The sequence below is a fragment of the Lepisosteus oculatus genome, chromosome 4 (assembly GCF_040954835.1).
Source record: "Lepisosteus oculatus isolate fLepOcu1 chromosome 4, fLepOcu1.hap2, whole genome shotgun sequence".
NCBI lineage: Eukaryota > Metazoa > Chordata > Actinopteri > Semionotiformes > Lepisosteidae > Lepisosteus > Lepisosteus oculatus.
Genome location: NC_090699.1, coordinates 52,628,978 through 52,642,198, shown reverse-complemented (window position 1 = coordinate 52,642,198; position 13,221 = coordinate 52,628,978). Strand labels below are relative to the sequence as shown.

The 13,221-nt window shown below is 34.8% G+C and overlaps 1 protein-coding gene across 2 annotated transcripts; it reads left to right on the top strand.

The window, feature by feature from the left end:
• The first annotated feature begins 6,361 nt into the window (after window positions 1-6,361).
• thumpd3 (THUMP domain containing 3) lies at window positions 6,362-12,640 on the top strand. 2 transcript variants are annotated; one of them, XM_015347072.2, is made up of 10 exons: window positions 6,362-6,470; window positions 7,157-7,399; window positions 7,494-7,571; window positions 7,843-8,397; window positions 8,777-8,907; window positions 9,064-9,133; window positions 9,675-9,790; window positions 10,356-10,463; window positions 11,475-11,598; window positions 12,126-12,640. In XM_015347072.2, exons 2-10 carry the CDS (start codon window positions 7,199-7,201, stop codon window positions 12,297-12,299), a joined length of 1,557 nt encoding a protein of 518 aa, XP_015202558.2. In that variant the 5' UTR covers window positions 6,362-6,470; window positions 7,157-7,198; the 3' UTR covers window positions 12,300-12,640. The 2 variants fall into 2 exon arrangements, with proteins under 2 accessions (XP_015202558.2, XP_015202559.2); XM_015347073.2 differs by lacking the exon at window positions 6,362-6,470 and adding an exon at window positions 6,566-6,747.
• Window positions 12,641-13,221: the final 581 nt, after the last annotated feature.

Genomic DNA, 13,221 nt, shown 5'->3' with positions numbered 1-13,221 from the left:
GCAATTGGTTACTGTATCAGGGTAACAGCCCTGTATTTTCTGCCTACTTGACTTGCGCTTATTGTTTTTCTTGACAACAACTGGCTATAAATCCTATGGGCTGCCTGAAAAGACACATTAGCCAGGTCTGCTGTTGCCATGACCAATACATCAAAGGAATTTCCACCAGCAAACCTGGTTACAATTTGAAAATATTTGGTTTCAATATATCTTGTCTATTACATCAAAGTCAGTAATTTTCTGCTTCATAATTTGCCCTTCTGGCATTTTTGTTATTATGAATTAAATTGTAAATGTCTTAAGCTGAAGAGTTAGAAAACTTACCATAACGATGTTTATAATCAGGGTGTTGTGGTGTTTCTAATGTTATTGCTGTTTCCTATTTAGATGCTAATAGCATAATGTTTAAAATGCTTTGTCACATTTGCTAAAATGGGTTTGCCACATTTGCCTGAAAATTGAGTGCTTGCTATGCACTGCATTCAATTACTTCAGAGATCATTTAAAAAGAGAATTGAGGCTGAAGAGCATGCTTGCAGGAACTGTTTTATTCTCCCACTGCAATATACTACATGACATGTAGTACCATTTACATAATCTTTAAACCATCAATTATAGAACACCGCAATAACCCCTGACACCATTCTCCAATTTACTTTTTAGCCTGAAGCTACAGTAATATACTACGTTATTACCATAACAACAATCTAGTATTCCTCTAGAAATGAATCTGCTTTTACTTCTTTGAAGATATACACATATTTATTTAATGATGCATGCCAGCCTTTTGCCACGAGTGATGAACTTGTGCAGAGCATGTTTAATTTTATTTATACTATACATTTGGAAAATGCAATATTTGTTCCCTGGGAACAATATCTGTTAAAAATTTAAGTAACTGAAGCATGAGTTTATGATTAATGTCATAGTTTAATTAATTTCTGCATGACTTATGCATTTATTTCTGATAACAGATTTAGAGAATTACTAGTTTTATTGAAGAACTTTTAAAAATATTTCTGACTCTTAACCATAGTATGGCGTATACAAGTAACTTTTCTTATAGCACAGATTTTAGAGTGGTATATCATACATTTTCAAAATCTTTTTTATGCTTCACTGTGCGCCATCGAGTCATGTATTGAGTTTGAGTGTGCTCTGTATAAGTATGTTTAGCAAATGTGATGTACAGGTAAACTTTGAGATCTGATCTGAAATCTGGAATGTTTACAAGGCGACATCTGCAAATTACAAAACTTAATATGGACATACTAATCAACCTCATATTCAGTCATAGCCCTAAGAAAGTAATAACTGTACTTTCATTCTGCTATTGAGCAAATCAGTCTTTGTCTTTACATATTTACTCAAATACACATTCTACATTAAAAAATAAATAAAAAGTAATATGAGCTTTCTATTGTGTACATAACTATTGTTTATCTTGATTAATTCACTTTTTTAATTGGGAGAAAGGTAGGCGGGCAACATACAAAGCCTTTCTAATAAGTAAATTGGTCTGTTTTTTACATTATCCATTTATATTGATATTTAACAGGACACAAAATATCAGTACCTACAGTACACATAATATAATGAGGTCACAAGCAAGGCATCAGTTATCAGTGTTGAATTGAAGGATAAATAAAATATTCAGATGGGAAAAAAAATCATTTGAACTCCAGTTTTGCTTTTTAGGTAATAGCCATAACTAGAGAAAATGCTGATACACTTTACTGTTTTTGCTGTTTTGGTGCCATCTTCTGGCTACCCTGCAAATGATTTTCCTTATGGATGCGTGTTAATCAACATATTACTCCAGTATTCAGACGCTGTGCAGGCTGAAATGCCTTTTAGAGCCGTGTTAAAAAACATGCAGTAATATATCAAGCCATTCAGGAGTCATTTGTCCTGTATGTTCCTAACTGTTCTCTAAGATCACACATTTGTTTTGGGGTTCCAATATATCAACTTTGTGGCCAAAGTATCTTAAATTACTGTTTGGTGCAATTGGCTGCAGAGATTCCTTCCAGTCAAAAACACTCATGTTAAAACCCCCAGCTTTTGTTTTAATGTTTTAAAGCATGGTAGTGCAGCTTAATTTGAAGCACATCAACATAAATAAAACAACTTCATTGCATAGTATTAAATTCCTCCTTGTACTGTACATACAGAATAAATGTTTAAGGTCTGGAATTGTTCATCGAGTCATAACATTATACACAGTTTTCTTAATGAGTATTTTAGTGCAGATAAGTAGAAAAAATAACTGAGGCAAATCAAATTAACCAAAATATCTACAAACAGGAGGCTGTAAAGAAGGCCAAGAGCATTATGGAGTGTGTGTCTTACTCCCTCCATTGTGAATTTACACTCCTCCCATCTGGGTGGTGTCTCTGTTTCCCTTGAAGTAAAAGAAACAGACTCAGGAAATCTTTAATCCCTGCTGCAAATCATGTAAAGTATTACCTCCTGTAACACCATTGTACCATTGTACCATGTTCTCTGTTGGTAACATTTGTTCTGTCCTTGTTGTATTGTTGTACTGGATTGTGCTGTAAAACAAATTTCTCCCCAGCTTGAACTACATTGAGATAGGGGTATACCAAGAACACAAGTAATATTTTACAAAGCAAATGTGTTAAATAAGAAATTAACTATGTTCAGCTAATCTAGAAGATACATTTTGTAAAATAAGTGTTTGTTACATTGTAAAATATTCTTCTTTTTGTTCCAGTTTTCTTTAAAAATAGTTAGCTGATGTGCTTGCAATCAAACAGGCAAATACTGTACTACAACCACAACCATCGTCAACCTCCCTTCCCCCCAAGACAGAGAAATATTCTATTAAAATCAATCTGTGCTGATTAATAATAATTTTATTATTGTGCTGAAAAATAGGAAATACAGTATATGGCAAAAATAGTGACAGATCCCAAATAAGAAAATATTGTGCTGACACAGAACCCATAAATTACATCAAAAGTCTCTCCGGTATTGTCTTATTTGGGCAAAATACTAGAAAATAGCAGGAATGTGTTGATCAGATTGATAGTAGACTCTGTAACAGTTTGTTTTGCTGTACTGTATAACATCTATTATCAAGAGAACGTTTTATTGAAACGCACTCTTTGACATAAATAAGCAGTGCCATGATTCTAAAGTGTAGATTGAAGATTTTCAATTTCTAAGATCAAACTTGTACCAAAACAAAAAGAAAAACATTACAAATACAGTTTGGCAAAAAGGGGGGGATTGAAACATTGATATCAATATTTTGTATTCCAGGCTTCTAACCCAGGTTATCCTTTACCTTAATGTAAATAAGAATTCCAAGAGTTACAGAAAATAAATACGATAGATCCTGGTGTCCATACACTGTAAGATGATGATTTTTTTCCCTAAATATATATGGTACTCAATTAATCTGTTTCTTAGGACACACTGGCATGTTAAAAACAGCAGAAATTTTTGTTTATTTCTCATTCTTCACGTTACTTTCAAAAAGGCAACTGTGCTGAAGTCATACGAGCCAGAATTACTTTAGCTAACTGAAAATCCATTAGCTGAAAGCACCCAATGACAACAGTTGTTGCATATAAATATCTTTTTTTGCCTAATTTGTGAAATAATTGAGATGTTACAGTCTTTTCCTTAGAATAACATTTAATCCAGACATATGATATCAATATGGATTTTACAAAGTCAATGATGACTATAGTCAACTATAGTTGCATTTTAGAAATATCTTTTATGGAAAGGTGTGTTGGGAATATACAGTATGCGATAAGATAAAAACATTTAGTTTGTAACCCAGTGGTTGTACTGTGTACAGTTCTATGATATAACATTGTCATAGTTTTATAATTGATAAAACTTTAGAGGTCTATTATGTTTCTAAACAAAATAACATTATAACAATGGTATATTTTACGCACATATGCACACCTTTGTCTTAGTTTAAAGGCAAGTTATTACCTCTGAAAATATTGTGAAGGATCAGTCACAAAACCGCTGTCCAGTATTTGAATTGTAATACAATATTATTTTGAATATACTTGGAATTTTTTCAGGATTTCTACTGAGTGGCAGCATTGAAAAAAAATAAAAGAAATAAATAATATAACAGAATGATTTCAGGATTTTTACATTTGCATTATTTTGACCATTCGTTGAGAGAATGAATGTCCACCGCTGTCTTGTGTAGCCTCTTACATTATTTCCTCGTGTGAAAACTTTCAGCTTGACAATTTGATATCCTTTCAGCTTGACAATTTGAAATCCCTAAGCAAAACATACTGGTGTATAACCTTTTCTTGATCCTACTTCTTATCAAATTAAAAACCACTATAATGTTTAATGAGATTTACTTTACAAAGTGTCCTGGATGACATTTTATACCAAGGTAAAAAAGAGAAAAAACAAATTGGACCTTTAACTACAATGACATTCCACATATGGACTACAGTGTGGTATGGCAACTGCAGTATTGCTGACTGCAAAGCCCTACAGCGGTTGGTGAAAAATGCCCAGTCCATCACCTGGGTTGCCCGCCCATTTATACAGGACATTTATGACAGATGGTGCTTGAGGAAAGCTCTAAGCATCATCAAAGACCCCACACACCCCAGCTACAGACTGTATGACCCTCTACCATTTGGAAAACGGTACCGGAGCATTCCGGCCCAGACTGCAAGACTCAGAGACAGTTTCTACCCGCACACTATCAAACTATTAAACTCCCAGCCTCTCTCACTCTCACCTCACCTCTCACCTATGATCTAAACCTCACAGTGCCTTCTTTCTTACCAAAAACTCAAACACACATTGAAATCTCCCTCTACCTTACATGTAAAAAAGATTACTCCCCACAATTTCTATCCTTTTATTTCATTCTGTTGATGCATGTTTTTGCACATCTGATGTTGTTTTTGCACATTACCTGTTACCTTTTTGTTGTTTTGCACATTGCCTGTTGTTGTTTTTGCACACTGCCTGTTGTCTCTGTCTTTCTTTTATTATACAATTGTATTGTTTTTTTTGTACTACTTATCGTCTGAGAGCTAGCTAAATAGCATATACCATATACCTGTATATGACTATAATGACAATAAACTTGAAGTTGAACTTGAGCTTGCTAACGTTATGGCTTTGAATGTGGTCAAACGGCATAAAAATGTGCTTTAAAGGTTGTTTCAGAGGCTAACTGGGAACATTATGCATAATGCATTAGCATTTTAGTGAAAAATAATGATCAATACCCCTGTTCTCTTCTCTTGAATGTTTGCCTAACTTAAAGCCCCAACAAATAGCTTTGCTCTTTTTAATTAAATAAAGATTTAAGCTTAACGTTAGAACAAATTAATGTCAACAGTGGAGTAGGACTTGTTAGTATGGAATCCATCAATACTTATTGTTTTTAAAAGAGCCTACTGAACTCTTATATGCTAATAGTTCCAAGGAAACCCATGAACTAGAAAAAGAAAGAGATTGTGCTTATGCATATTCAGCCTAAAGAGTTTGAAAAACGTAATACATTGGTTACATCCATTCCCTTTCAGTCCACTTGTCCTAGTGATGGTATTAGTAACATTAAGTACAGGACTGAAAATGAACAGAATTTCTACAAGATTTTCAATTAGCTAGATTCTTTAGTGTCTGAACTAGCTTTTTTGGAAAGAAAATAATAGAAAAGTCAGTTTACATTTTTGATTGTGTAAGTAAATACTTTTTATTCTTGGGTGTCTTTTAAGATTTCCTCTCAAATGAAAAGAGGCACGTAAGAGTGACAGCCCTGGGTCTGGAGATCCCCAATCCATTTTGATTTATAATTTTACTGTTTTTAAAGATCAGGAACACTTGCGAGTTATTGATCATTTCAGCAAGCAATTTGTTCAATTAAACAACTCTAGTTCTTAGGGGCAGAAGGGTTTTCTTTTTTTGGTCCCAAATGATCTCTAAGTTCCTTCATTAAAAATATTACCTTTTTAACTTTGTAAAGATTTAATCGTTAATCAAAGAACCATGTAGTAAACAACCGCAATTGATTTCGATTTGACGAGCAACAGTTCCCTCTACCGGTCGGTTACTATTACCGCGTCTTATTTGCAAGATGTATTCAGCTCTGTTGAATTGGTCTAGTAGTGGATTTTTTTAAAAAACAAGACAAACGTGATCACTATGATTGCAAAAATACAACTGGATTTACAGTTTCTATGTTATGTTGATCATGAGATAATCTTCGGTAGGCATGGGATTCATAGTGTTATAAGTTTGAATTTTAGTAGACAGAAACACACTGTTTGAATAAACATAAAACCAAAAACTAAAAAACGAAACAATTTAGTGATCAATTGACTATATTAAGTAAGGGTGTACGCAAATAAAAAGGTGCGCTTTGGTATGCGTGTTATTTTTGTTCACACCGGAAGTACTTCCTTCATTGCGCACATGGACGGAGGAAGAGGAAGGTGAGTCGATGAAATGAAAGCATGTTTTTAAATAAGTTTTAAAAAGATTATTTCTTTGAAAACAATATTAATGTATCGCCGCAAACATCACTCACTTTATGAATCAATCTTCCTACCTTTTCTTTTGCGTTTTCAAAATACTGTGCATTTTGGAATGCGGATATTTAATTATTTTCTGTCCTCGTTAACGGTAAACAGGCTTAATTGAATTTAATTCATCCGGTTTTACGAATTAACATAGCATCGTTTTTTTTAAATTGCTGTCACAAAATGAAAGGTAGGACTCGGCAAGTAACCAGCCAGCAAAGGAAAAACTTGAGTCACCAAAAAAAAGTGTTATTTTTTGCTACATATTATTTTCTGTTAGGTCACCTGTTTACCTTTATTTACAAAACTTGCAGTCCGGGAGTACCTAAATAATACTAGTGCTTTACGTTAGGAATGTACACAGCTTTCACGTTTGGTGACGTTATCTTGCATGTGTATGAAAATAAATTAAAAGTTTAATTCATCCAACAACAAAATGAAGCGGGGAAAAAAACGTATGGAATGATGAGCCATCCTTTATTCATGTTGGGTTTTGATTCTACATCCATTTGGAGTGCAACAGTAGCTGGATCTTCTGTTTAAATGTATGCTATATTTCATGTGCACTTTGACTGGCATTTTCTTCCTTTGTTACTCAGCAATCATAGTCACTGAAGGAGGAAGGTGGTAAATCAGTTACAATGTCTGCAGAAGGGCTAGAACGTGCTGGTGAAGGCCCTGATCCAGAAGATCCAATAACCGTAACGATTGGGGCCACAGTTCCTACTGGATTTGAGCATTCGGCCGCAGAAGAAGTCAGGGAAAAAATAGGCACTGATGTTCGAATAAGTAAGGACCGTGGTAGGATATACTTCAAAACCACTCATGTAAATTTGCCTCAGGTAAGAACTGTGATTTGCATACATTACTTCTTCAACCGGTACTTTAATAACGAAGGTAATTGATTTCTCACCTTTCATCTCGTTTTGTTTTTAGATTCATCGCCTGAGATCAGTCGACAATTTGTTCGTTGTGGTGGAGGAGTTTTCAGATTATTGTTTTAAAGACACAAAGGTATGTTTGGTCTGATGTTGTAGTTTCCAAATGCCAACAAAAAATCCCTTTGATGGATTTTAGTATGTAGGGATTGCTTAATCTGAAACCTGCAGTCATTTGTTTTATTTTAATACTGCCCTACTCTGCAGTGATTTATGGTACCTACTAAGAACATTCCTTTATGAGTGGGGAAAAAATGCATGACCCACCCTTCACTATGTTTTGTTACAAAGCATTTGATCTAGTAGATTCTGGTATGCCCAATTCATTTTATTCTTCCTCATGACAGGAGGAAACTCTGGAAGACTTCCAGAAGCTTGCTGCTAAACTCCCTTGGAAATGGCCTTTGGAAGTGTGGAAAATAAATAATTCTTTAAAGAAAAAGCGATCTCGACAGAAAATAAGTCAGACAGCATCTGCTAAGGAAGCCTCGGTTGCTGCAGTTCAAGAAAATGGCAGTGAAGATTCTTGTTCTGAAACACAGGTCAAGAGGGAGGACTCGCATACAGAAGCAGAAGGCAGCCACACGAAGTCAAAACAATCCAGTGAAATCTCTAGTGATCTTGATGAGAAAAAAGATGATGTTCAAGATGTAAAAGATAGGAAGAAAATGATATCTGCAGAAACTGCTTCAGCCTCAGGGAATGGTGATGTGGTTGAAGGTGGTAAAGACTGTGAAGGGCCAGAGGCAGAGGGCTCATCTAAGCTGCTTAAATTTCGTGTGACTTGTAACAGGGCTGGTGACAAACACAATTTTACTTCAAATGATGCTGCAAGAGACTTTGGGGGAGCTGTACAAGACCTTTTCCAGTGGAAACCAGATATGACCAGGTTTGACATAGAGGTATCCTCATGCTTTTGTATTATCATCATTCCAGTAAAATGAAGGTACACAAGTTGAAGGCTTATAAATTACAGTGGTCCCTGTTCACTTAATTAGAATATTCCTTAGCTTCTGCAATGCCATTTAATTACATAGAAATCACCAAAAACATGCAGTGTTTCTTAACCAAAAACTGTTGGTGCTTTTTGAAAATACAAGATTACTAAAACTTACAGGTCATGTTCTTAGCTAAGGAACATAGCATGTAGTTTGTATTTTCCTAGAAGACCGATCTTTTGTAGTTTAGAAAGCAAAAATGAAAGCTTTTGTTTCCCCACAAACATTTGTTCCAATGCAAGTACCAGTAGATCTTTTTCTAATTAAAAAACATCTCCTTCAGGTTCTGCTAAATATCCATAATAATGAGGTGGTGGTTGGCATTGCCCTAACCGAAGAGAGCCTTCACAGAAGAAACATAACTCATTTTGGGCCGACGACCCTTCGATCCACTCTGGCTTATGGAATGCTGAGGTTATTTACAAGTAAACCATATTTTAAAATACAAAGCTGTAGGGTTTGAGTTTTGATTGTGGAAACTGTTTTTGTGGATTTTGTTTGACTAACTTTTTTTTTTTACCACAGAGTAATGTGCAGGCTTTGATTGTTATTTCATTCTCTTTAATACAGGCTTTGTAATCCCCAAATATCAGATGTTATAGTTGATCCAATGTGTGGAAGTGGAGCAATACCTTTAGAGGTATGTTTTTTTGTCTACATGCCTTCTAGGCCATTTGTTATATTTTCATTAATTACAATATTTGCTGTCCTGTGTTTTTGCATTTTGCTTTTGCACAATTGTAACGCTTTAGATGAAGGTGCTTCTTACACTACAATCCAGATTGTATTCCTTATTTGCTAGAAGTACTGCACAGTTCTGTTTGGTGCATACAATGAAGTACATTGAACGCATTTCAAACATTAGTTCCCAGAAATAATTCCAAATCCACCAAGAGACATTCAAATAGAAAAAGAGGAGTGTGGGTGCATTATAGAAACTTGCCTTACTGTGTCACTTCTAGCTTCAGCCTATTCTCATCTTCGTGCGACAATCCGCACTTGACCAATATAGCTTTAAGGTTGAATATATCAGTTTAAACTTTATTTTATTCTTGGCTTAATGTTTCAGACAACATAAATTCCACTGATGAAAATTACTTCAGTAAGTACTATTGAAAATTACAGCAGTAAAAGTGATACTAGAGTGACAGCTAATTGAATTAAATATGCTGTTTGATCAGGGGGCACTTGAATGGCCACATTCTTTCTATATGGCTGGAGACAACAATGGAATGGCTGTAAACCGGACTGGGAATAATATTAATCATATCCATAAGAAAAGACAAAGCAAGGAAGGGTAAGGGAACACTATTTAAATATTGAATGTTTAAAACTAGTAAATCTGTTTTTAAAATGGATATAAAATCTACCTAATTTCTGAGGTAGATTTTAATTTCTGCATTTCTGTTTTTTTACTTGGGCAGCACATTTATTGTCAGTGAACAGTTGAAAATGAAATTAGATTTAGCCCACACAGTTTGTTGCTCTACCCTTAGAGATTAGCTGGAATGAGCAGAAGCACTTGGGATGTGTTGCTTCTTGAAACCCAAGTCCCTGTTAATGTAAATCTGTGTAGTATTTTGAAACAGAGGCCTAATAATCAGAAGAAAGGAGCATGCAGGGTGCAGAACAAGACTTGCTTAAGATGTTTGCATCTATACCTGATCTCTAGAGCATCTGAAGGAGTTTTGAAAATAAGAAATAAAAGCTGTGTGGCTATGTGATAAATATGGAGGAAAACAATTCAAAATGATGTACGATGTGCCATTACATGGTTATCTCTCTACTTGGTGATCTATACTACAAATTGTGTTTTGCTGCATTATTTGGTATGAAATGTTATTTGGTACTTTTATATCCAGTACTGCCTGGGGTCTACCTATAGATACTGTACAGTGGGACTTGTGCAATCTTCCTATGAAGACTGGCTCTGTGGATATTATCATAACGGACATGCCTTTTGGGAAAAGGTAAAGTGCTTGACTGCTGCTGCTTTAAAAAAAAAATAGAACAGCTTTAAACCTCTAGGTTCTTAGTCTAAAGCAGGAGCTTCAAATAAGGTTTTTCACTTCAATTTGCATTTATTCTCTCTCCTTTTAATAAACCATGATTAACCTGCAGTTGCCCAAAAACAGTAAAAAATGCATTTTACTTGTTATAGTTATTAAAAAGATCCACAGCTTTTTAAGATCTACTTTATTTCCCAGGGTAATAGTCATTTCAATATTATTCAGTATTAGAGTTTCCACATACAGTGTTGCCATACGCACACACACAGTTGAGTTAGAATTATAAATGATTAACTACTGGTTTAGGAGAGTGCCAGCAGGTGGCAATAGCTTTGTTTCTCAATTAAAGGTTGAAACAACACATGAAATGTACAGCACAATGTCTTAGGTTTCTTTAATGTTTTCCAGTGACATTATCTAAACTTTTCTGATGAACTTATAAATCTCCGTGATAAGAAAATTAAAAGGAAGATTTTTTTGCTATTTTGGTCCAGTACCCAGCACTTCAAATTGTATCTCGACAGGGGCTCATCAGTATATTGTAATTATGCATTATGAACTTTGGTGTTTGTCCTTCCTTCAGCTGGCATTGAGTGCCAGATTGTAACTGCGCATTAAGCAAGACAATATTTAAGACATTATGCTCCACCTAAGCACTAGGGCAAATACATAAATGATAAATGGGTTCTGAGCTAAAATATAATATAATATTAAAAAATTAATTTAACAGAAAAGTCTGTCACTCATTATATTTAATATCGTCATTGTGTTGTTCTGTATCTATAGTATATGGTTATTGTTTTAATTATTTTCCAAAAAATACTTTTAGTGGGTATATTTTGCCCTCCCTAGAATAAAATGTTTTTAAAATCCCCTATTAAAGGAATATTTTTGAAACCCTTTGAAAATACGTGTAATATTATGAAATTACAATGCTATTATCTGACTAATTATTGTATTTGATTACTGAAGAATGGGCTCTAAAAAGAAGAACTGGGATTTATATCCCTCCTGCCTGAAAGAAATGGGACGAGTCTGCAGACCAGGATCAGGGAAGGCTGTGCTGTTAACTCAAGACAAGAAATGCTTTGCTAAGGTGGTGACCTTATGATTTCAATTTTTTACCGCCTTTAATATTTCGATTTTTTTTTTTTTGTTACTGCACCTATAAGTAAAAAGGAAATTCTGTTCTGCTTGAGCTAGTACTGTCAGCATTGAAATGGGCACAAGGCTGGGTATACCCTGCACAGGACAGCAGTCCACTGCAGGGCAGACACACAGACACAGTGTACAAACTGACACCAGGGTTAATTTGTCCCAGAAGCCAAATAACCTACCAGTAGGTCTTTGGTCTGTGGAAGGAAACCCATGTGAACCTGGGGAGAGCATATAAACTTTGTGCAGATTGGGCCCCCAGGTCAGAATTGAACCAAGGACCCCAGCACTGTGAGGCAGCAATGCTAATCACTGTGTCACCGTGCCACCCGAGGAAGTTGATGTTATCTTGAAATAGGTTATTCAACAGGACAAATAGAGGTGCTTTGGAATTACTGAAACACAGCATTAAGACAAAGGAGGTAGATGCTATCTAATTGTTTTTACTGCATGTTTTTTTTTTTTTAGGCTGTGTCTAAGATGGGATACCTTTGGCGGAAGTCCCACACTGTGTGGGTGAATGTCGGTGGGCTTCACGCTGCTGTTTATCTCCTGAAACGTACTGGTCTGAGCTATGGAAATGCTGAAGATACAAGTGAGAATAAGGAAGAAGCTGATGAAACCAGAAGTGAAGAAAAATAATTTTGAAACAACTGTTTCTCAAGTGTCAAAATGGATATGATGTGATGTGTTTATGCTTAAAAGGCCTGGTGATCTTATACACTTACAAAAATAGCTGTAATGAAGTCTAAAGCCTAACGGTGATCCACCTTGCATTTAAACACTTTCACCTTTCATATACACCTTCTTAATATCTTTAATTTTTAATAAAGGACCTTATAATTTGGCATATTTTTTCAGTGAGGTCTGTCATTTTAAAATTATTCTAAAAATTTATATTACTTTTTTTCAGTTCAGATCATATGTTTCCAAATTGACACCTTAAGGATATAGAGGATTGTGGAATAAATGATTTTTTTTTACTGGGGTCTGCCTTTTCTTAAATGTTCAATTATTTCACAACTTTATTTTTTTTTCTTTGTAAACACCTAAGCCATTACCTTCAGTAATTGAAGGTTAAAAATTAAAGTTTTTAAATAAATCTTAGAACTCTGGAACAGTTGTGGTTAGAACTAGTTTCTCTTAGTTTTGAAGTGGAAGTGGTCATGATTGTTCTCTGCTATGATTGAAAATAATTTATGTGTTCTGTACTTACGCCTCTATCTCTTCATGCTTAACAAATAAGTTCAAAGAACAGCTTCTTTTATCTTCTCCATTGAAATCCTCCTTTGCTTCCAGAGTACAACCTGCACCTATGGTAATTCGATTTTTAACAATGTTTTCTTATGGCTTTCAAATCTTATGGCTTTGCTTGTTTCAGTTTTCTGCTCATAAAAGTGGTGATTTTGTAGTGTAATTTTTTTTTTCGAGAAAATCGTTTTGGAGGGATTCAAATATATCAGATGTTAACTATTTTTAAAAGAAATATTTATAGTGTTGGGCTTCTTATCTATACTCAAGGGCATGCAGAATTGTTATATTCAGTATAAGCCGAATATGGTTT

Bases quoted from the DNA above. Each gene is read 5' to 3' on its own strand.
- thumpd3 (XM_015347072.2), top strand. From the start codon at position 7,199: ATGTCTGCAGAAGGGCTAGAACGTGCTGGTGAAGGCCCTGATCCAGAA. The intron at 7,400-7,493 runs GTAAGAACTGTG...TTTTGTTTTTAG, and splicing joins CTCATGTAAATTTGCCTCAG to ATTCATCGCCTGAGATCAGT. The intron at 11,599-12,125 runs GTGGTGACCTTA...TTTTTTTTTTAG, and splicing joins ACAAGAAATGCTTTGCTAAG to GCTGTGTCTAAGATGGGATA.